Raw genomic sequence first — 25,696 nt, forward strand, 5'->3', positions numbered from 1 at the left:
ACACAGAGGTCCAATTGTCTTTTCAGTTTGCACTGCTACACCCAGTGTCTGACAAGAAAGCCCTGGTGTGTGTCCACTGCCTGGCCTGCCTAGGGAGTTGGCCAGATCGTATTGCTTCTTGGCTTCACATTGTTTTACATTTAGGGTAACACAGCCACTCCACACTCAGAACAGGAAATGAAGACTCCAAACATACTGTTAGGATTTAATAGTGAGAATGGAAAAAAGAATAGCTGCATAAGAGAAAGACTTTAACCAACAGTTTTTCCAAACCTCTCTCTTTCTTTTTCTTTTCTTTTTTTTTTTTTTTTCCTGGCCCAAATACCCACTTTTTAAACAGATGAGCAAAGTTTATTATAAACAAGAAGAAAAGTGATTTAAAGGGTCACAGGATCCTGGGCTTATTGCCTGCCACTGGGGTCACCCAAACTTACTCTAAGAAACAAAGCTATTAGAACTGGTTTGATTACTCCTTAGTTTTGTCATTTCACCAAATCTCACTGGACCCATGAGGAAAGTCATTGCCTTCAGGCTCACTCAAGCACAGAAGCACCCCTGCTAGCTGTGAGCAGGCCAGCTAGGGCTGGTAAACTGTCTCCTTTGTTTAAATTAAACATCCCTTCCCTTTTTGTCCTTTTGGATTTCAGTCCTTTTGGACCTTCATGTCCTGGCTGGATCTTCAGTCTGATCAGAAGCCCCTTCCCCATCTCCAGATCCTGGCTCTGAACTTGGGATGTTATGATTGACAGGCCTTGCACAGGGTGACTGGAATCATAAATCTAACTCTTGACCTGTACTGTACACATGATTGGCCATAAACCGGCTCTTTTACCTATACTTGGGGCACAGACATCTCTTCAAAACCCGGAAGCCTTCTAGGATCTGGAAAAGGATAGCTTCCAACACCAGATAAAACTTTAATGAGTCAGAAAAGAATACAGAATCATAAGCTGCCTAGGAAATCTGCTTAGCAGCCCAGCTAAGAAGAATGCATAGTTTTATGGAAGAAGTGTGATAGTAGAGGAGAAAGATGGAGTGAACTGGGTCATGCATGTTTGTTAAGTACTTTGCTCAAATATTTTTGCTTTTCTGGTCCCCCATTCCCCCATCCCTCCCCATCATCATTCCTATCACATAACAAAAACCAGCCCTTCATAGGGAAAGTGAATGTGGAACTTTGATCCCAGCTCTTTCACAACCATGTGGCGGTTTTCACAGAAGAGAAGGCCCTGCCTACCTGAGTTTTTGTCAGGCAGTCGGTTTATCCTCCACACAATGGAGTTGAAGGCATGCTCATACTTTGCAGTTCCCAGAGTTACTCTCATGACAGGCTCAGAGCCAGACAAGCTAGTTGAGCCAAAACTTGCCCCCCGGTTCACTTTGGCTTTCAGAGACTTTTCCCCCAGGACACTTTCCCTGCGGAAGTTTTTCACCCACTCACTGGGCACAGGGTAGCGAACCATCACATTCTCACAGGGAACCTGAGTGAGAGGATCACAGTTAGAGGAGAAGCCAGATGACATCCTCAGCCAGCTCTGTACCTCCACCTCTGCCCCACTGATGCTTGCCACAGTCGTGAGTGTGAATGGCAAGGTCTTCTCGGCAAATACTGTCCTGAACCTCATTAGCTCAAGTCGGCAGGCGTCCAAAGGGTTGAACAGAATAACCCGTGAGCTGTTGAATACATCCTCGTCCACACACCTGTGAAAATGGCACTCGTGGAGCTTGATCCACTTTGTGGTGGTGGTGGGCATGATGTCTTGCCGGGAAACGATTTCGTTCCCTTTGACGAGGACATCATTGAGACCCAAGCGGCACTCGGCAAGGCCAGAGAGGAAACTCAGGATGTGGACCCGTGTCAAGACACGGTGCTGGAGAATCTGGTTGTCTCCTTTGCTCACAAGGCCAGAGAATTCATCTCGGACATCCACTGCAATCTCCTCTTCAAGGTAGTTCAAGCCAACTGTGCACAAGTCCATTGACAACACTGGCAGGTCCATGAGACGGTCCTGAACCGCACGGATGAAGCTCAGGAAGTCATCGTAATTGGTGGTGCCCAGCTTAATCACTTGTTCCCTCTCGGCCACGTGGGCCACGGCAGGTTTAGGCTGGTATTTCTTCTTCTCCTTGTAGGTGACGCGGTCTATCCGCAAGCTATGGATCCTGCCGTTCTCATCATAGTTTTGGAGCCGGGGCTCTGAAATCTCATGGCAGATCTCCAGCTTGAACTCACGGAATGGCTTTTCTAAGCCCTTCTCATAATACAGCTGCAGATACCCGCTGTCTGTCAGTTTGATGTAGATGGGTCCCCAGTGCCTAGAGGACATGATGTTTTTCTTCTCAGGGATCCTAAGCATCATGGGCCAACCATCCTTGGGCTGGGACAGTGCGGAACCTGGTGGGTGGTCATCTAGTTCAATCCAGGCTATTGGGTCATCATCAGGGAGTGTTGTACTCCCTAAGTGATCAGGATCCTCAAGTTGGAGTCGTTTGAGTTTTTCAACAGCATCAGAGTGTGACTGGTTTTTGCTTGAATCATCAAAACTGATGGCATCCTTGTAGATGACAATGAGAGAATCTCTTTGGCTTTTGCCTGTGGTACCAGACATGGAATTGTCTTGGGAGCGCCTCTCCTGCTCCTCAAAGAAAGCGCGGAAAGGGTTTATAGGGGAGGGTTGTACATCCTGCAGAGTCTCATTCAGAAAAGGATTGGTTGCCCTCCAAAGAGGAGCCTCAGGCACAGAAGGCGGATGGTTTAAGGAGGTAATGTCCAGCTTCTGAACTTTGGAGAAGTTCATCAAAGTGCTCTTGGGACGTTCCCTCTTCTTAAATGACCCAGTTGAGTTATAAGGTACATCTGGGATCACAGATTCAAGAGGTGGTGTTTTCGGCTTCAGAGGAGAGGTGATTGGTGGCAAAGGGCTGCTGACTTCATTGTCATCAAAAGTGACCCAGCTAGGGAAACGAGCAGAGGTCACTAGAGTGGCGGGATGTCCGTTCATAGCTGGACTGCTGGCCTGCCAGTTGATGGCCTCCATCTCTACCTCTTCATCTTCCTGAAGAGAGGAAGAATTGTCTAAAAGGAAAAGGAGAACATATGAGGGACTGCTATTCAGGGCCTCTAGAGGTATAGGAATGAGGGATGACTAGAATTTTAAATGGAATCCAGTAAATTACAAAGCATTTCATTACTTGTCCTCAAGTCTTTTGTCTGGGCACAGCTCTCACAGTTTTGTAATAAGCACACCAGTTTTGTAGTAAGCAGTAAGAATACAAATGTCAATACAGAAGCACTGATAGGACCCAGGTCCCTTGCAATTTAACTCTTATACATTCTCCCTTTATTTTATCGAAGTTTCTGGAATAGATTTTTTTTCTTGACTCTAAAGTATGTATTCTTATATTTTTAAACATTGAAAACTACCTCCTACATAAAATGATATAAAGCTGATCTCATTGAACATAATAAGCCATATGCTCTAAGTGATAATATGATTGCAAATAATGTAATCGGAGAGATTTTTACCCAAACGTGGTAAATAAATATTAAGACAATGTTAACATCCTTAATATGAAATAAATTTACACAAGTGAATGACAAAAATACAAAAACTTGAAATACAGGCAAAGGACATATACAGACAACCCAGGAAAGAGAAAGGAAAAATGTCTAATAACCATGTAGAAAATGTTCAGTCTCACTAGTAATAAGAAAAACGTAAATTAAACCCCAAAAATCAGTGAAGATTTTTAAAGTTTTAGTATTCGATGAGGGTAAAGGTGCTATAATATGAACAGTAAATAGACCCTTAATGGGACCATAAGTTGCTACAAACTCTCTGAAAATGGTTTGGCAATTTGTATTAAGGGTCTTACAAATATTCATGAACAATGACTTAGTAATCTCACCCTAAGGAAATAAATCCAAATTAGGAACCAAGTTTTGGGTGAACGTTAAGAAATTGAGGCATACAATGGAATAACACGCAGCCATTAAAATGTTTACAAGTGGGCTTCCCTGGTGGCGCAGTGGTTGAGGGTCCGCCTGCCGATGCAGGGGACACGGGTTCATGCCCCGGTCTGGGAAGATCCCACATGCTGCGGAGCGGCTGGGTCCGTGAGCCATGGCCGCTGAGCCTGCGTGTCCGGATCCTGTGCTCCGCAACGGGACAGGCCACAGCAGTGAGAGGCCCGCGTACCGCAAAAAAAAAAAGTTTACAAGTTCACATAACATGAGAAAATGCTCCTGACATTAATCTCTTCTTTTTTTTCTAAAACACTTTCCCATCTTGGGGTTTAATTTATGGAAAAAAAAAAAATATTACAAATAAAACTCCACCCTAGCAGGGCCATCGAGGAAGGAGATACAGGAGTTGAGTTTCCATGCAGGAAGACCCAGACCTTTTCAGTAAAGACGCTGTGTGTCTGCTGGGGTTATGTGAAGGAGGAAGAAATGAGGCCTTTACAAAGCAAGGAGTGGATTCTGAGGAAGGAATGGCACAGAAAACAAATCTGTATCTGGCATATAGTAAATGCTCAGTGAAGGACTGTTAATTGAATGAGTGCGAAAAGAAACTTTGCTTTGGAGCAGTTCTATTCTCTCTGTCTCTGAAGGAATGTGTATGGGGATCTCTGCCGCCATTCCACCCACTGTTTTAATCCCAGAAATTTGGAATCAAAGAGAAATGAATACTCAAATGGTTAAGTCAAATAGTTGGCTTTTCTTACCATCCTGCTAAATCTTCACGAATATCATATCCAACCACACCAAATCAGCAATGTCACATATAATTAAACATGTAATTACACATGGATGGGATGGCTGCCTCTCATCCATCTCTCAAAGTATATTTATTCAAACAAATAGCAATTACCTCTACTGAAAACATCAGTTTGAAAATATAAGCTAAATACATGCATGAGTGAGCATACATACATACCCACACTCGCCCCAGAAATATAATGAGCAAAAAGTATTTTCTATATATGCAACATCACAAAAGAATTTCAAAGCATTTTAAAATTAAAGATGAGACTCTCCTTCAAATTAATCATTAATCCACTTTTGTAGATGCATAAGTAATTTATTTTCTAGAAAATGAAGGGAAAAGGGTCAGAAAACAATCCAGGTTTGTAGGACTTACATTTTATTACTACTACAACTGCTGCTGCTGTTGTTGTAATGAAGCCTAAAGGGAACAATGTGGCCCTGAGTAAAATACAATCACTTCCTTGGAACAGTAACTAATCCTCCCTAGAGAACTGGCAAAAGGGGTGTATCACAAAATGCATCACTTTCTAATGAAGCAGCTCTATGGAGCTTTTGTAAGCAGTATTTCCACCCAGACAGTCTGGTATTGACCCACCCCTTGTGCCAGGGATATATCCTTTTTGCCTTGGAGCTCATTACTACTCCCTAGTTCAAAACGTGCCCTAAGTCCTTTTCCTTTGGAGGGTGGCTTTCTGCCAAAGCTGTTTATTCTTGCTGCTAAAGGATTCTCTTCTGTTGGGAGACTTGTCCCCAAAAGAGCACTTCTCATCTTCCTCTCTCAAACGAAAAAAAGGGGGGGAAAAAGGCCTTTGTCTCCACTGAAGATAATTTTCTTACAATAAATTTGTTTTTAAGCCAAGTTACTTGAGATCACACCAAGTCCTACACAGTTGTGAAGCATTTGACTCAATACAATTTAAATGAAGTATCTTTAAATTTGGGGGGAAATTTTTTGAATTAAATTAATTTCTAGAGATTCTACATTCTTTTAGACAGCCATCAAAAGTTTTCAAAAGACTTATAAAGTCTCTCCTTTGGCATTTTCATCTTCCATGATTACAACCTGTTTTAAAAATCCATTCTTTGGGATGATAGTGGGGTATAGGTCAAATTTCTGAAAATGAGAATTTGTTTTTCTACAAAATCATTTATAAAGAAAAAATATCTTAATAAAGACACTTTTATAGGGCTTCCTTGGTGGCTCAGTGGTTGAGAATCCGCCGGCCAAGGCAGGGGACACGGGTTCGATCCCTGGTCCGGGAAGATCCCACATGCCACGGAGCAACTAAGCCCGTGCACCACAGCTACTGAGCCTGCGCTCTAGAGCCCGTGAGCCACAACTACTGAGCCCGTCCCATGACTACTGAAATGCAGCCAAAAAAAAAAAAAAAAAAGACACTTTTATAGATGAAAAGCAAAAGTGATCCATAGTTCATATAGGTCATAGTGGTTCATATTTTCATATGAAAATAAAGCATTTCTTGAGGTGAACCTAAGGACCGCCAAATAGTACTTTTAAAAATTATCCCCTGTTAACACTGACTTCCCTATTTGTGAGTTCTTAATTTTTTTTCATTTATCGCTGACTGAAGGACATCCTCAATTGTTTTTATAAAGGTTAAGTCATATATTTTCTGAGCCTCTTTTTATTAAAGGATGGTCTTTGAGACTTTCACGTATAAAAAAATTGACTTAATCTGTATGTAAAATTTCTTGGAGAAAATATTTGTATAAGGCAAAAATTCGACCTCTTTAACATATAATGACAGTGTATCCTTAATAAAAATGATACACCCTCGCAATAAAATAGGATGAAAACAGACTATTCACTAATGAAGAAATATAAATATCTAATAACTCTTTGGAAAAAAGAGTTTAACCTTATAAAAGAATAAATACAGGACTCCCCTAGTGGTCCAGTGGTAAAGAATCCGCCTTCCAACACAGGGAACGTGGTTTGATCCCTGGTCAGGAAACTAAGATCCCACATGCCGCGGGGCAACTAAGCCCGTGCGCCTCAACTAGAGAGCCCAAGTGCTACAAACTACAGAGCCCACGTGCTCTGGAGCCTACGTGCCACAACTAGAGAGAGAGAAGTCCGCGCGCTACGACGAAAGATCCCACGTGCCACAACTAAGACCCAACGCAGCCAAAAATTAATTAATTAATTAATTAAACATTTTTTTGTCGGTACACGGGCCTCTCACTGCTGCTGCCTCTCCCGTTGCGGAGCACTGGCTCCGGACGCGCAGGCCCAGCGGCCATGGCCCACGGGCCCAGCCGCTCCGCGGCATGTGGGATCCTCCCGGATCGGGGCACGAACCCGTGTCCCCTGCATCGGCAGGCGGACTCCCAACCACTGCGCCACCAGGGAAGCCCTAAACATTTTTTTTTAAAAAAGAATAAATACAATTCTCCCTGTGTCAGAGAGACAAAGATTTAGAAAGAATAATAATCATTACTGGTGACACGTGGAAATTTACACTCTATAATGTAAGTGTTAAAAAATCTTTCTGGAAGGCAATTTGAAAATTTGTACAAGTCTCAAAAAAAAAATCCAATAATTCTACTTATAGGCTTTATCTAAGGAAAGAACAAGACAGACATGTAATGATGTATATATAGTGGTATGTTTATCATAACAGTGTTTGTATCATGGAAAAATTGGAAACAAATATCCAATAATGGGAGATTGGTTAAATGGAATCTCATGCATCAATCAAGACAATGCTGTGGATGATGTTAATTCACTGGAAGCTGATCATGATATATATTGTTGAGTGAATAACAAGAGCCTACAGTGTGGAGTCAGACTGCCTGGGTTTCAATTCCGTGTCTGCAGCTTATTAGCTATGTGACTGGGCAAGTTGTTTAATTTCTCTGCGTCTCAGCTTTCCCACCTATGAAACTAGAAGAATATTAAATCCTACCTAACAGGGTTGCTGTGAAAATTTAATACAGATGTTAGAACTGTATTTGGCAAATAATAAATGTTCAGTAGATGTTAGCTGCTATAACTACTGCTGCTGTTGCTACTGCTGCTAGAATGATACATATTCATGATATAAAGTGTATATATGTACTAAAAAGCTTTTTGATGTGAAAACAAATGTCTCATGTGGAGTAAGAGGTGATTTTTAAAATTCTAAATCTGTATTCTTTCTTTTAAGAAAATGCTGTATTGCTTACAAAATAAAGAAATATTGAAAGGTCAAAACCTATCTTTATTCCTCCCACTGATTACCCTTAGAGCAAGAAAGCCAACAGCTTCACTGTAGTCCATGTTTATAATGCAGCAGTTAGATCTTTCCTAAGACACTTATGACTGGTGTGGCTGGTAAGGGAAACAATAAGGGGGAAAAAATGTCTGGCAAATTTCTCCACTAAGGAATCGGCAAAAACTAATGATCTTCAGAACAACATTAACTATCATCCACAATTCCGCTTTACTGACTTATTAAAATATAACCAAAACTCCAGCATCATTTTAATTACTCTCTCTTCCATATTGCTTTTAGTATTATGAGTTGGTCTCTGCTGAATAAAAGCCATGGATGAAGATTAGGTTCTTATTCTACACCACAGGGAGAATTTCCAGTACCTAAGAGCTTCCTTAATGCCTCTACTGATGCAAACTAAAGAGAAATGGTGGATTCTTTTCATGTTAGACCACTATCTATTTTAAATACCACAAAGATTAAATTAATTGATTACAATGGCAATCAAAACCACCAAACTGAAGAAAAAGTAAGCACTATGGGGAAAAAAATCAGATTCTATGGTATTTTGAATACAGCAGACAGTCTGCCATCTTCCTCCCCCATTTGTTAACCTAATTTGTTAAATGCAGTAACAAGTGCAAAAAACTTATTGAGAGCTGTTCGCTGGAATTTACGAGCAGTGGCAAGAACAAATATTCTCAGATTACTGTGGTTTTCTCAACATGAGATAACAGTCACTGTTGCAAGAAAGCATACACTGTATGACCAGACTCAGATGCACAGTAGGCACTTAAATATTTGTGTAGTAATCTGCAAAGCAAGAGGAGGAACACAGAATTTTCGGGCTTGAAGAGATTTTAGAAATAATAAAACTCGACCCCTTCATTTTGCTGAGAAGAACAAGGCTCAGCGAGTTTAATTCAACCACCCAAGATGAAATTAAAAGTCAAGTCCCACTTTCAATATTCATTAACTGGTAATTTCTTAATGCTTGTTCATTAGATTAAAATCTGGTTAACTTACCTTTGAGATTGGCAAGAGTCATCTTGACACACAACTTTTTAGGAGCGTTGTTCAGTGGTAGAAAAGAAGTTAACTAAACAGGATTGACATTTACACAGGGAAGCCAAGTCTTCCCCTGACAATGTGAATGTGTATGGGTGAGAGAAAGGAGTTACTCATTTGAACCTTTTCAAGGGAGCTTCTAACTTGGATAAAATAAGCTGAGACCTGCTTCATCATCACAATACACTGATAAAAAGGAGAGTCAGAGGGTCTGAGTCTATTTATCTGTCCTTCCGCATTGGGCGTGGAGAGGGGATGCTTTGATGCTGGTCAGAGATATCCCCAAAGTAAAGAAGTCAATTCATCAAACTACCACTTAACCACTACTTGACAGAATCCCTATCAAGAACATTTTACACTGCATTCTGGTTTTTATTTGCTAAGAGGACCTAAGAAGCAGTATTGAGCACCTTCAAATGACTGGTCCAGCTCACCCGGCCAACTCCCTCCCTGCTTATCAAGACTGTCCTAATACATTTCATCACCCTTTTTTTTTTCCTCTCATAAAAGCAAGCATCAGACTTTAAGTTTGATGAATGGCCCAGGAACATCCCCAATATCTTGTATGTTCCTAGTCTGTTCTAAATTTTTAAAATCTGGTTCTAAACTTTTGCCTGTTTTACCATTGCCCATTTCCGCACGGCTACTTCAATATTCAACCTTTGGATCCCTGCTTTTGGCTTCTTCCTCGAACAACTGAACTTCCACTCAACTGGCTTACTGGTTTCCTGGCTTAATTTGCCTTTCTGATATCAGCTTCTTATGCTGTCTTAGATGAAGGCTCTATTCTCCCACCTGGGCAGAGATCCCACTGTAACCCCTTGCTGTTGTCTGACAGGCCCAACTTCAGTTCCCCAGCAGAGGTCATAGGCAAGGGGCAGGGCTGGATTCCAATATCTACGGAAAATTGAAAAACTGGCAAAATCCATTTAATAAATTAATCTCTTAACATAAATTAATCTCTTAACATTTTATATATCAGGGCATCTCAGAGACCTAACTAGTGATGATACCTGCTGACTTAACCTAACCTGTGTTTTATTTCTTTTTTATTGCCATAGCAAAAAGCCCCCTGCATTTCCTTCCCATCCTAAACTATTTTCCGAGCCCACCAAAGAGGAGTAAACAAAGAGGAGTTTCTAGGGTCTGAGCCCTTTTGGATGGACTGTGAAACTCTCTGCTTAATGGCCCGTCAAACTCTTCTATGATGTGACAAGAGAGTGGAAAGGGCTCTTTTGGTTCAGGAGCTTAAAAGAGAAGGGAGTAGCATCCAGATGTTACTGTCAGGGAGAACGTACGGTAGAGGCAAGGGAAAAAAGGGGTCTTCATCCTGACTCTGATCTGAGCATAGTTCTTATGCCTAGGAAGTGCCAGCGCTCGGGACCAGGAAAAGGACTGCCTGGAGGGGCACTGGGTAAGTTCCTAGAAACAGTGGCAAGCCTACAGTGCTCGTGCCCTTACCGTGACCAGGACAGGTCACTCCCCGGGACTGCCTGTCCCACTTCCACAGTGGAAGTCTCACTTGCGTGTGCCCCCAGGTCCTTACAAACTATTCACCTGGTCACCATGTGAGGACACACCGCAGCAACAAGCCAGGATGCTTGTAAGCTCCAAGGAACCACTGGACCTCTAAGCGGGTGAGGGAACAGACAAGGTCCTGGACTTGAGTGAAGAACTAGGGTGAATCAGTATGCCTCACTGGGACTAAACCGTGCGTGCTGTTACATTTGGTCAGAGATCTCAGTTTTTTTTGTTTTTTTTTGCGGTACATGGGCCTCTCACTGTTGTGGCCTCTCCCGCTGCGGAGCACAGGCTCCAGACGCGCAGGCTCAGCGGCCATGGCTCACGGGCCCAGCCGCTCCGCGGCATGTGGGATGTTCCCGGACCGGGGCACGAACCCGTGTCCCCTGCATCAGCAGGCGGACTCTCAACCACTGCGCCACCAGGGAAGCCCAGAGATCTCAGTTACTAAGAGACTCATCACTCTTACATGAACAGGTAAAATCAGGTTTCACGTTTGGCAGGATGATCCCCAAATCCTGGAACTTCTGAGGAAGGTAAAGACACATCTTACTACTTTTACCATTTCTTAACTGCAATAGTAAGAAACAGAGAAAAGGACCAGACTTATGAAGGATTAGGGAGCACCCAAGGATAAGGGCTTAACTGTCCTCCTGGTTATGTTGGTGAGTAACAGAAAACAGAACTATGCCTCAGAGAGCATGTCAAAGAGGCCAAATGGAATTCACCTAGAGGTTTCAGTCTCACCAATGGCCCTGTCATCTCCCTCTCTGCTCCCTTCAATACATGGGTCTACTTTTAACTGGTACTAATGTCCTGCCAATCAGTCTATGCCCCTACAGAGCTGGGACTCATCATCCTCTTTACATATAATACTTCTAACTCTGACGTCCACTGCACGGGTCGTGGAGCACCTGCACCATGGGCATGGACCCCTGCCTACTTATTCTGGGGGTGGAGCTTGGGAGTCTCACCTATAACCCTGATGAACTTACACACTTTAAGCACACACAGCAATGCCTTCTCTCCCTTTACTGTCCTGAAACAGTTACAGGCAGAGCCATTCTACTGCAGACCAGATTCAAAGTCTGATCATTTTGAACCTTAGTGATGGGAAGTGCTACTTCTCCACAGCTGATTCTGTAAATTTGGTCACGGGGGGCAAAGAAACAGCGCTGGGGGCTCTCATGCATGATTACATTTGCTTGTGTGCATGTGTATTTATTGGGAATGAGAAGAGCAGGCATTCTGACTGAGTCTGTATCAGGCCCATCTTTCATTTGTTAACTTGGCTAGGCTGTAACACACCTTGCAGGAGGAATTCAAAAGGTCTGTTGGGATGGGGGTATAGTCAGCTGGGCTAAGGTCACCCATAGAAAGGTTAGGGGCAATTCTTCCAAGCTGAAAGGATCCATACAAATGATCTCCTTTCACCTATATTACCCAAAGCTCACTGCTCTTTATGTGGATTTTCCAGCAATGGCAACAACAACAAAATAACCAAACAGCTCCTGTATGCAGTAAGCCACTTCTTTTCAATTGAATTTCGAGTACGTAATTTGATTTCATTTCAGTACTTGTCCAGCTCCCTTTTAGTTACCAAGATCAAAGGAGACATTCTTACAGACTGACAGTAGATGCGATTTATAAACTGTAAACGTATCAAGTTAAAATAACCTAGTAGGAAAGCAACTAATTTCTAGCATGACAACAGATTTATTCTATCAGGTAGAGATCTCTTTGTACTCCTGAACCTGTCAAGTTTTTCAGAAGAACTCATAAGGCAAACAGAGTGAAAAGCTATTTCCAGATGATTCATACACAGACTCAGTACTTTTCCTCACTTGCTCCAGGACCCTCACCATCCAGCATATATAAACCAGTGTCTCCTGGGTGGACACAAGGCCCAGAATAGAAAAGACAGCTTAAAAGTGGCTTGTACTAATGCTGGCATGAGCTCCAGGCCCCATGCTTGTCTTCACCACCTATTTTGTGCGCCACTGCAGGCAGCAGAGGGGAAAGCTTGGACTTGGCTCTGGAGTCAGATTGACCTGGCCCTGCTTTAGAAAACTGTGTGATCTTGGGCACATTACTTAACCCTCTCTAAACTTCGTATTTATCACCTCTTAAGGGGGAATAATAACAGTACCCACTTTGTAGAGTTGTTGTGAGGTAACAGAGATCGTTAAAGGACACTGAATTTAATTAACCCGTAGCACAATAAATGTTAGCTATCACAATAAAAAATATGTAAATATTATTATTTCAGAATTCTTAAGGAAGCAAAAAGAGGAGAGAGGGGAAGAAGTGGGAGAAAAAAATGCCTTTGAAGTTTAATTAGAATCGAGGGAAAGTGGGATGGAGAAAGAAAGAAGAATGTTTGTCTCAGGTTATGAGTCCATGAATCTAAATCTTTCCATAATTATTGCAAAGGCTTGCAAAGAGATGTGAGAGTCTGCATTCGTGAAGTCACTGTGATTATAACAAAACAGCACTAGAATCTACCACATAACAGAAGTGCTAAGTCATGAGTACACTTTGGTCAAGATAGGACATGCAACTTTCTATTACCCCTAAGAACTGCCTTTGTAATTGCTGGGCAGGTCTAAGATGTTATAGTATTCCAGAGAAGCAGTCCGCAAAGGAGAGCAGTGCACCTAAGGAGGTACAGGATGATCCACTGGGGTGGAGGGAGAAAATATCAGAACTTCTATTTTTGTTGACTTTTTTTCTTTAATTAATTTTTATTGGAGTATAGTTGCTTTACAATGTTGTGTTAGTTTCTACTGTACAGCAAAGTGAATCAGCTATATGTATGTGTGTGTGTATATATATATATATATATATCCCCTCTTTTCTGGATTGTTGACTTTTTAACCCATCCTTTAAACATTTCTAACTTTTGTTTATATGTTAGAAACCATATACTAAAATACTTGCTTGTAACTTATAAATATATTTATAATATAGTATATTTATAAACATACAAATATTAGAGGCTCACAATCAAACCTTTGGAGAATCACGACCAAACATTTGGAGAAGGCTAGTTCAGTGCACTAAGCATATTTCAGATACTCAGCATGGGTGCACACATACACAAAGCTATCACCTCTTCCCTGTCCTCTGTAAGAGTTGGCCATTGTAACCAGAAAAATGGCCTTGGTTGTCAGTCCAAAGGGAAAGGTACTTTGGCAAATAAGAAGGATCTATTACTCCCTTAAACTCTTCCATTATTTGGGCAATAATTGACTCTTACATGCTCCAGCTCCCTGGTGGCCATGCTAACAACCTATCCTGGCCTTTCCATGTTGCTTTGAATCTAGCTAAGCATGACTTGACCACCACCCACCTCGCTCTCTAGAAAGTTTTATAACCAGTCTTCCAATTCTGCAAAAATTATAAAACTGACCTAAACAAATAACTATTGGAGTTGCTGCCAGGGCCAAGGATTATGCGACCTCACTATCACAACAAAGGTCTTTTGAGGTCCCTTTCTTGGTTATACTCTTGGTGTCCAATAAATACATAGCAATGGAAGGAAGAGGGTCTGTCTGTGAGATCTTGACTCATGCCAGGGTCATCTCTAGCTTTATAGCAAATATCTATTGAATTAAATGCTTTAACTCTCCTATTGCTCAAATAACAGGTTGGGACTGTTACTTTTGCTTTCAGTAAGTCGTAGAGGAAAAGTCAACCCACACGATTCAGAGGGGAAGAACAAAGTCGATACAGCAAACAATATACAGGGAAGGAATACTGTATTACCTTCCCTGCATCCCTCCCCTGCTACTTGGGGTAACAGCATCACAACTGAACTTTTCTCCTCTCATGCATGTCTTTCTGAAGTGTCAGTGAAGGTGCCCCACCCAGGATGCATATGACCCAAGAAAAGTCAGATTCTTGTTGGAAATTTTGAATGGACTAACTCAAGTGCAGGAAAGTGGTGGGAGCTGAGTTATTCAGATGGAGGCACCCTGAAGAGTCTGCACATAGGTCCTTGCTGACTTGAGCCTGAAGGATGCTAAGGTTCCCGACCATCTGTGGGAGACAGCAAAAATGGCCACAGATCCTTCCTTTCTCTATCCATGCTCTTGGGCAGTCCCCCACACCCCCACCCCATTGATTCTGAGCTAGGGCATGTGATTACATTGACTCTGAGCTACAGCATGTGATGTGCTTTAGTCAAGATCAAATATATCACTAGCAGAAACTTGAAAAGTGCTTGCATGCTGCAGCTTGCCCTCTTTTGCTCTACTTGGAACCCCAAGACCATCATTCAAACAAGCCTACAGGGAGATGAGTGACCACATGGAGAAGTAAGGCGCCCTAGCCAACCAGGCAGCTGATCGCAGACGCACGAGTGAGCGCCTAAGGAGATCAGCTCAGCCTAGTATAGACAGGGAATTGCTCAAGCTTGCCCAGGTTGCTGATTTGCAGCATCTTGAGCTAATAAACAAATGGTTGTTTAGGGGGGCCACTAGTTTTCAGGGTGGTTTGTAACATAGTAAAAGCTGATACACCAACTTCCTGAAGCTTTGAGTTCTCAGCTTTTCTTCTGATTCTGTAAACAACTATATCCTTAAAATAAATTCCTTTCACTTAAAGGTAGTACAGTTGGCTTCTGTTCCTTGCAATCCAAGCTCCTTAGCAACCAGGCAGAAGACAGATGAAAAGATCTTTGTAGGAACCATGGGCAGACATAAATTCCTAGAACCTTCCGAACTTGTCTGGCTATTGAGCAAAAATATTTCAATTTTATTGCTCCTCTTTACTCTCCCTTGCTCTTTTCACAAGGAAATAGAACGGTATTCTTCTTGCTTATATAATACAAGACACTTACTTCAAACTCTGTAAGTTTGGAAGGAAGGAATTTTAAGACTCTCATCCCTAGAACTGTCATCTGTTGGCCCAGGTCACCCTAGGCATAAACAGGTAGGAAGTGGATAGGCCCTGAGCTCATTGTCAAGTGGTCAAGAGTACAGACTCTAGCTTCAGGCTGGCTCATATCCTGGCTACTCCACCTTCTCGCTCTGTGACCTTGGGCAAGTTACTTAATGCAGGCTTCAGTTCCCTCAGCTCTAAAATGGAGATAATAATAGTACTTACCTCTTAAGTTGTGGTGAGGACTGAGTTAATAATGTATTTAATGTTTGCATAGCAAACATTATATAAATATTTAGTAGTGTTATTATCACAATTATTCCTTAGAGTCCGGGTACCCTTGGGGAAGATTCTGAAAAAAGACATTTGGCATTGTGGGAACTTTGATAAAGCCACAGAACAGAAGGTTTTATTTCTAGTCCTGGCTCTGCCGAAAACCCCCTGTGGCCTTCTAAGTCTCTCTGTGCCATTTCCCCATTTCACATGGGATAATCATAATCCCCGTTCTAGTTTGGAAGCAAATATGAAATAACACATGTAAGCATGCTTCTAAACTTTCAGAAGTGCTCAAGCACTGTTTGGTAAGGCCTGTGATTACTTTTCACATAGTGAGGTAGTTATAGGTTCCAGGTGAGTCCTACGATTCTTCACGCTGTGTGAGTGGGTCTGAGGTGGTCAGTTATTGCATTTTAGAGATAGAAGACCATAAAAATGCAGAAAGCAGTCTTGGAATAAAGACTTATTTACAAAGATATTAAACCAAAACTTGTGTGTTGAGATGCTTGGTTACATATCAGATCGAAGAGGCCATGGCCTTTTCAAAAGTCTCCCAGAAACTGTTAAGCGTTTCTAAGAAGGGATATGAAATCAAGTAAATAGAGAACAGAGGAAAATAGAAGGACAAGAACATTTTCATACCTTTGTACATCCTGAACTGACAGATGTCCTTTAATTGACTTGCTTCCCAACTGTCCGAGGGACCAAGGTTGAGTGTTCTTTGCCTCAGCTGGGGACAGCTCAAGGTTTAAGGTCCACAGAACCTAATGTACTTCCATGTGAGTTCATTTTAAAACAAGCCATTTTCATGAATGTTCCAGTCACCAAGTTCTAAAGTAAATAATTTTGTTTCTATAATACAAAGAAGGTAAAACTTTTTGATAATTTTAAGAAAGAAGTTGTATTTTAGAAAACTTGGATGGTGCAGAAACACATACAATTAAAAGCACCTGAATCTTGCTGCCACCTGAGATAACTGATGTCACCATCATAGTGTGCTTCCTTCAACCTCTCTCACTCTGCACACAACACATTCACGATCACACACCTCTCTACAAAGTAGGGATTATTTTGCATATGCAGTTTTAGGGCCTAAGTGCTTTGGCTTAATGTTCTCAGATGAGCATTTTCATGGGACACCATTCAAAACAAGTAAGTGCCAGTAATTGTTGGCAGGATCTGACGGAGCTGTTACTATGAGCATTATGTTTGCTAAAAGAGTTTGGACTGCAGAGCATGAAAATATATTAATTCCAGTTCATATATTCAATGTCTAGCCGCCTCCGGGGGGATATGCAGAAATTCCATACCAGGGGGGATATGCAGGAAAGTAATAAGAAAGTATGACACCGGATGAAGGATGATCAATGCTGATGATTTGTTTCATGAAGTAAAGTTGACTCCCGTTGACATTTAAAGTCAGGGACTGCAGTAGACAGGGATGAGGTAATGGGATTAGGACTTCTATCTCCAAACCTAAAGCTTCTTGCCCCCACTGTGACACAAAGAGATGTTGACAAACATGCTGCCTTCCATTCTGTAAAAACTAACCTTTGTGTCCTCACTGAGGGCCTTTCCTGGGGGTCATAATGAATCTCTTCTGCAGCTGGACACACAGCCGGCTGATCAGTACACGAGGTTACTTGTTGCCTCTTCTTCTTTGCATATATGACAGAAGTCAAGTAAAGGACATAAAGCCAGAAGCATCAGCCCACCTCTAAGCCAGAACCTCAGTTACATCATAGGGTGGGGCACACAACCTAAAACACGGAGGTTTGCTGCCTCAAAGGCTTTTTAAAAGCACGCCATATAGCATAGGAATTGCCATCCTATCTTTAAGAGCAGACTGTGGTAAACACGCTAGTCAGCATGGATTTAATAAAGGTTGTTAGCAAATAAAGAATAAATAGTCCCAAAAATATTTAAAGAGGAAGAATGTACTCTAAATCCTTAAGATTTCTGATTAAGATTAAGAGGGGTTAGGAGTGTGTATGAGGAGATAGGTACAAACTGTCTTTAGAATCAGGGTGAAACTGAGTCAGGGAAGAGATCTTTATGGTGTTAGTTTTTCTTCAAAGCATTTAATTTGGGATTGGATTATCTAACCCTACAGAGCCCATGGGGACTTTTGGAGTATGTCTGGAGTACTCTGGTGATTTCAGGAGTAGACTTTGGGTTTTAGGGCAGGAGAGGTTGCTGGAAGGAGAGAGGATAATAGCTCACCATGGCCACCACCTCCAAGACAACAGCAGTGGCAAAGCTGACACTCACCAGTCATGTATCACATGTCATGTATCATCTGTCAGGTGCTCTGCCTAGGCCTGTACCAAAACCATCTCATTTGATCCTGGAGACACCTACATGAGGCAGCTCCTACCATTATCCCTATTCTATTGATGGGGACACAGGCATAGAGGTTAGATGACTAAATCAATGTCACAGACAAGCAAGTGGTGGCGTTAGGATCTAAACCCCAGAGGTTCAAATTCACAGCCCTCAGCTTGACCCCTCCCGTATACTGCAGTTCAGTGTCTTTAGAACTATCTAATCTTGAACAAGTAACCCAATTTCTGTCTCAGTTTCCTTGCTTTTAAAGAGGATAATAATAATCTAGTCTATCTACCACAGTACGGTTGTGAGGACCAAATGAGACACGTGAATGCATGCGATTGCCACTTGTAGAATATGGCATGATCTACAGTTTAAATTATTTTTATTATTACTGATGAAAGGAAGAGAAAGAGAGTACTGATTTCTTCATTTTGAGAGTTTGGGTTTTTTACTTTGGCTTAGTATAAAAGTTTTAATTTTAACAATCAACATAAGGTGATGAAAATAACTGATATGCACTAGTAGGTACATTAAGTATTGATAAAAAGCAGAAAACACTCCCTGTATCAGGAACCTGTGATTAAGAAAGAAAAAAAAAAAAAAGTGATTATTTTGACAGGACAGTGACTTAGAATAGCTCCTTGTGGGGCTTGGTAGCTCTGGTGATAAAGCTCCTCTAACTGCGGGCAGACAAGTGACACTTCCCTTTCCGGAAATGGAAATGAACTCTCAAGGACTTGTGACTCTCCAGATAATGACTTCCTGCTCCACAAAAACAAAGCCCAGCCGCTGAAATAACAACCTATCTCTGGTCCCTATTCAACATCCTAGGGCTGCCATTCTTAGTCTGGTCTGAAGGAGGCTTCTCCAGCTCCAGGCCTCTAAAGCCTCACTGTTCCAGAGATAAGACAAAAATGCCTGAATTTAAAAGCCAAGGTTAGAAAGAGTTACCTCTGGGCAAAGTCACGCTGCACTCAGACTTGATCTGTTGGAAGTCATTCAACTCCCAAGCAGGCCTGGAGTCCCTGGTCCATACCTCTATCACAGCACACACAGGCAGGATCTCTTTGTGTTTATTTTCCAAATATGGCCAGTAAGTTCCTAGAGAAGAGAAGCTACATAAAAGCCTTTTGAACTGAATTGCACTAGGGACTTCATCTAGGAACCCAATGTTGGGACAGAGGGAAAAATGAGCCTGTCCTGAAATTAAATGATAAAAGGATCAACAAAGAAGAGTTTAGTCATCCACCATTAAATGGTTTGTGAATGTGCTGCTCTCAGAGATTTAGGAAACACCTAAAACCAATCAAAGGCGACTTGGATACAATTTCAGAAAGATTTGATATCAGTGAGTCTAAAGTCTACTATTCATAATCTAATTACATAGAAGTTTAAAAACTTTTTTTTTTAAACACAAATAATCCATGTCCATTGAAGAAAATTTACCAAATACAGAAAAGTGAAAAAAATAATAAAAAGCACCCAAAGTTCTACCTTTACCACCAAAAGATGAGACATCTGTGCTGTTATGAAGGTTGATGAAGGAGAAAATGAAAATAACAGCCAGAAGTGTTCAAAAGTTAACTGTCATGTGACACTAAACCACGTATAGTACTAGGATCTGGTGGTCACTTTCATATACATGCCTGGGCTTCTGTCCTCTTAGGCAACCCCTCTTCACCTCTCAGGAATATTATGAAAGTTATCCATACATGCACAGAATAGTGTTGTACAAGAATATACTGTGACACCATCTCAAAAAATTAAGAAAAGGTATCTAGTAAAATTTAATACCCATTAGTAATAAGAACTTTCAGCATACTAGGAATGGAAGAGAACTCTTCAATCTGATAAAGGGCATGTATCGCAAAAAGCTCAGCTACCATCATAATGGTGAAATATTGAATGCTTTCATCCAAGCTCACCACTCTATTCCATATTGTACTAGAGTCCTTAGGCATTGCAACAAGGTAATGAAAGGGAATAAAAGAAGCTATATGAATGGCCATATAACACATGAAAAGGTGATCAACATCATTAGATACCAGGGAAGGGTAGATGAAGCTACAATGAGATACTACACATCCACTAGAATGGCTTAGAAAGTGTGATAACAGAACACCACTACAGTGATAAACATAAGTGAACTATTTAGACATGCAGCAGCATAATGAATCATTAAACCACCGTCTGAATCTTAAAGAGTCCTACTACACCGTCGCTCACCTTGGTTTCATTCATTCATTTAATCTCATACCAACCCTATAAAGTAGATACTGTTATCCCTCTTTTAATAATGAAAAAGATTCATACAGGAAAAGTAATCTCCAAGATTATACTAGTTCATTCAATATTTACTGAGCACATACTGCCGACAGGCAGTGTAGCATGTGCTGAGGATATAATGTTAGCAAATCTAGACCCAGTCCTTCCTCTACACAATACTGCCAGGTAATATGATGGGCCTGTCATGAAAAAAAAAAAAATAAGACCATCACTACCTTTAAGTTCAGAGTCCAGCTGTACACCAGAATCTAACACAACACTGTTAATCAACTATACTTTAATTAGAAAAAAAAATTTTTTTAAAGAAGTTCAGAATCTAGAAGAAACTGGCAGATAATCATTTACGGTGCAGTAAAAGCAATTACAAATTAACAAAGTGTTCTTACAGGTATATGCAAAGTGCTGTGTGTACTCAAAAAGGGAAATGACTGATAATTCTGCAGAGTTGACTGAAGCCAACCTGGCAAACATATGAGCTGGTAATGTAACAACAGACAGAACGCCTTCAGGCACTGAGGAAGGACTTGATTTGTAACTACATACACCTGGCTAAGATGCCTGCTCAGGATTCACATTTGTGAAATGTGAGTACCCAACAACTTGAAGGGTTGTTGTGAGAACTGGAAATAATACCTGTAAAGATCCAAGCACATGCAGAAGACACTCAATTCACAGTAGCTTTTAGTTTTGGAACAAATCACTGGTGACAGTCATCTTGCTAATATACATCCCCTGCTGTAAATTTGTGTCAATCCCAGAAAGTCTCACCTCTCAATACAAGAATATGATTCACTTTCTGAGGCTGAAAAGCTTAAGACTATATCTTAAACCCATGGCAATCTGCTGGCTTTTGACCTTTCTCCTCATCTGAACATGACCTGAGCCCCAATATATGAGACTGTGGGTAAAGTAGAGTTGGCTGTCTCATACTGGCTTATGGAAGGTTAGAGGCTGGGACCCAGAAACATTCGCACCAGTGGGAGTAGCAGCCACTCTGCACTGTGCCTCTTTGCACAAAACTGCTCAGAACATGCACTTTATCAGCTGTCTCCTCTGTGCCCAGCTCACAGCTACGCTTACTTTAATCTGCATGAGATACCCCTATCGGTCTACAAATTTCCAGAACAGGGGTTAGCAATAAGTATTAAATTAATCTGAGAGAGACAGCCCAGTAAGGGAAGGACCAAAATGGCAGAACTTTTTCGGTACACAGAGGCTCTTCCCATGGTGCCTGCATCCAAGATTTTAATATAGATAATGCAATAGGCCCAGTATCCTTCCTGGTGGCACAGCGCACAGGTTAGTGCGGCTGAACATTGAGGCATTTACAAAACAAGAGCTCAGAAGTTGTTTGCAAGGCTGACCAGCTCTTTACTGACATTTCCAGTCAGAGTGGAATAATTACAGCAGGAGCGACCAGAGTGCCGACCTCTCCTAACCACATGGGTTTATATGTGCACAGCTGACTGACAAAGTGACGCAGAAGGGTGTCTGCATGGTTTAATCATCAAGGCAAACACTGCAGACGACTCTACAAGGAGCACGGCACACGGAGAGAGAGCGGGCTCGCACTGCGTCAGTGCACAGCGGCTGTGGGCGGCGCTGGGCAAATTACGCAGAGCTCTCCAAGGCTCAGCTTCCTCGCCTATAAAGTGGGATGATGCCCTGCAGGATGCTGTGAGAGTTACATCATGTAGACAGGTGCCTGGCACAGCACCTTGTATGCAGTGGACACCTAGTAAATGGTCATTTCTGTTACTGTAACTAATGTAAGGCATGGTTGTCTATAGTTTGGGGGGAGCCAAGGGAAAGATATATGCTAAGAGTGGATTGTTTTGTTGGATAGAGGCCATGTTAAATGGCTTTTAGCCTGTGTACACGGAGTTCAGTGAAGGGTGTGTGTGTGTGTGTGTGTGTGTGTGTGTGTGTGTGTGTGTGTGTGTGTGATATGAGAATATGTACTAAGTGAGTGGAGGATATCAGAAGAAAAGGGAAAAAAGCTTTGAGAAGAAACACGTACGTACGTCTTGTTCCTAGACCATAAGCTATTTGAAGGCAAAGCCTCTGCTTTATTTTATTTCACTTTCAGCCCTGTTTTTAGTCACTGTTCCATGCTCCATCAGAATCTACCATAACGCCTGGCACCCAGCAGGCACTCGGTAAACATTTCCCGGACCAGGTGCTGCACTCTCACTTGCAGGTGTGGCTGTGACTAAACACAGGAAAAGGAAGCCAGCGGTGGTGGTGAGGGACACTTGCCAAGCGGTGGCTCTGACATGCAGAAGTGCCCTTTGTCCCAGCAGTTGAGTCACTGTACCACCGCACTGGAGCACTGTGACAGGTTCCATTCACAACAACAATAATGACATGAGGTCATTCCCCCAACAAAGCAATAAACCCCAGATGGAGGCTCCAAATCCTAACACAGGTCACCCTCTACGCTAATGAGCAGATCAGGCGCATTAAATACTTGACCGGTCCACTCTGGACTAGGTGTTCCGTATACACTGTTCCCATTAATGCTCAGGACAGCCCTATGGGAGGTAATAGTGATAGCTGATAGGTAAGAAAATGAAATTCACAGGGGTTAAGTAACTGGCCTGAGGTCACATACTTCACCAGGTTTCAAACCAATGCCCTTTTCACATACTTGAAGTAGAAAACACATACAGAAAGGTGTGCACAAGTGTATAACTAAATAAATTTTCACAAACTGAGCACATTCATGTAACCACCACCCAGATAGGAAACAAGTCCCCTGTACTCCTTTCTCATCACTCCCCCGCTCCAATGGTAGCCAATACACTCACAACTCTATATGAGTTTTACCCAGAACACTCGACGACAATCTCTCCTCCCACTGAAACCTTAGGTTTTTCTTATGTGTACTACCCATCTGGAATTTCCCAATACTCTCTTGTAGTGTCAACTATTTGTTCCTTTACGTATCTTGTCTTTTTAATTATTACTATAAATTCCTTGAGGCCAGGGTTTTTATACTGTTTTACATCCCCCTAGCACATCTAGTATGGAGCAATTACTCCAAAATACATGTACCTAACAGTTATTTTCTGCTTTCTACACACATCTGATGCTATTTTAAGCACTTTACCTGATTTCATTTAATCCTCCCAACAACCCAATCATCTCCCTTTTACATATGACAAAAGTGAGGCATAAAGAAGTAACTGGCCCAAGGTCACACAGGGAGGGATGGAGTAAGGTTCAAACTCAGGCATCATTACTCCAGGGCATGCATGGATTGGAGGCCTCTCGTGATTCGTCCCCTTTTCATTAATTGTGTCCTAAAGTATAAAACACATGTAGAAAGAAAACCACATAAATCACACATTTAAAGTTCAACAAGTTTTCACAAGGTGAAGACACTTAGGTAACTTACACCTAGATCAAGAGACAACATGGCCAACAGCCCGGAAGACCCCTTCACGCCCCATCCCAGTCACTAAATACCTCCCCAGGGTACCCACTATCCTGATTCCTAACACCATATATTAGTTTACCTGTTTTTAAACTATATAAATGAATCATACAGTATGTCCTCTTTATATTCACGAGAGTCATTCATTCTGTTGCATGTGGTATGATTAATGTGTATTTTGGTGTTGTATTGTCTGAATGTGACATAATTTATCCATTCTGGTGTTATTAGACAGTTGATAGATTCTAGATTTGCATAACTGTAGCTAGCGCTTCTGTGAACATTCTTAATGTCTTTTGGCATATGCATGTATTTTTCTTGGGTACATACCCAGGAGTGGAACTGTTCTGTCCTTGAGTATGCAAAGTGACCACACCAGTTTACATTCTCATTTGCAATGTTTGAGAGTTCTGGTTGCTCTACATCTTTGCCACTTGATATTGTCCATTATTTTCAGTTTAGCTATGCTGGTGGATGTGTAGTTGCATCATACTGTGGCTTTAACTGGGCTTTCACTAATGACAAATGACAGTATGTACACCTTTTCATACGTCTATTGGCCACTTGGATATCCTCTCTGTGAAGTACCTTTTCAAGGCTTTTGCCGATTGAGTGGTCTGCTGTTGATTTGTAGAAGCTCTTTATAGATTCTGGATATGAGTTTTTTGCCAGATGTATCTATTGTAAATATCCTCTTTCATGCTGTGCCTTACCTTTAACTCTCTTAATAGTATCTACTGATTAACAGACAGTCTTAATGGAGTCTAATTTATCAGGTTTTTTTCCCTTTTTAGTTAGTACTTTTGGGGTCTTGTTTAACATGTGCTTTTTTTTTTTAGGGACCGCCTCATTAGAGACTCCCTAGTGGGACTAGCAGTCAAGGTTCCCTGCCTTCCTGTAGCCACATGAGCTAAGCTAAGCCACTGCAAAGCTTTCCCTGGAATTCGACTCTTTTGAAAATAAAATTGAAAATGGTTATCATTCACTCATGATAATGGTAGCACTGGAAGAAACCATCTGCAAGTCCTTGTCAAAGACCCAAATGCTGTTCTAGCTCCTGTCCTTTCTGCGGCTGGCTTTTCGGTTTGATTTCTTAGCCTTTCCTTCAAGTCTGTGAGCACACCCCCCTCCCCAATCCCCATACCCTTTCAATAAACCCTCCTTTTTTATGTCTAATTAGCCAGAATCTACTTCTGTTGCTTGCAAACAAAAAAATCCTATCGATTCCTTTCTTCGCTCTCTCTCTTTTTATATATGGCACTAAGCACAGAAGTACAGCTTGATCCGTTTCACACACTTTCATGATTCTGGTATAATTTTTGAAAGCTATGAGCTTTCTGGCATCCCAGAGCTGGCTCTGCCTTGACACTCACCACATTAGGAAAAACAATGGCATTCTCAACGCACTGGCTCTTAGGGAAATGAAGAAGGGGAAATCTAGCTAAAATTGGACATTCTCCAGTAAAGCTGACAATAAAAAGGAACAATAGGGCATGGACCCCTTAACAAATTATCAAGCAAAGGCAGCTCTGTAGCTGTGCCTAAGCATGATAATTACTATCTCTTCTAGCTGGTAGGTATAATAGAGCACTGATAATTTAAATGGAAGAGCAAATGATACTTTGGGTGGAATAATGTTTGAATAGGGAGCACTTCTAAAAACCAAATTTATCCTGAAAAGCCAATCTACAGAAACACTGTTAAAACTGGAAGGGTGGGCTTCCCTGGTGGCGCAGTGGTTGAGAGTCCGCCTGCTGATGCAGGGGACACGGGTTCGTGCCCCGGTCCGGGAGGATCCCACGTGCCGCAGAGCGGCTGGGCCCGTGAGCCATGGCCGCTGAGCCTGCGTGTCCGGAGCCTGTGCTCTGCAACGGGAGAGGCCACAACAGTGAGAGGCCCACG

At 41.9% G+C, this 25,696-nt stretch overlaps 1 protein-coding gene across 1 annotated transcript in view; it reads right to left on the bottom strand.

Annotated features, from left to right (window-relative positions):
* The window catches only part of STON2 (stonin 2), a 111,133-nt gene that overhangs the window by 6,930 nt on the left and 78,507 nt on the right, over positions 1–25,696 (bottom strand). The window contains exon 4 of the mRNA XM_007470468.1: positions 1,238–3,076. Coding sequence (XP_007470530.1) covers positions 1,238–3,076 — 1,839 coding nt within the window. The remainder of the gene's footprint in view (positions 1–1,237; positions 3,077–25,696) is intronic.

Source organism: Lipotes vexillifer, unplaced genomic scaffold, assembly GCF_000442215.2.
Source record: "Lipotes vexillifer unplaced genomic scaffold, Lipotes_vexillifer_v1.1 scaffold841, whole genome shotgun sequence".
NCBI lineage: Eukaryota > Metazoa > Chordata > Mammalia > Artiodactyla > Lipotidae > Lipotes > Lipotes vexillifer.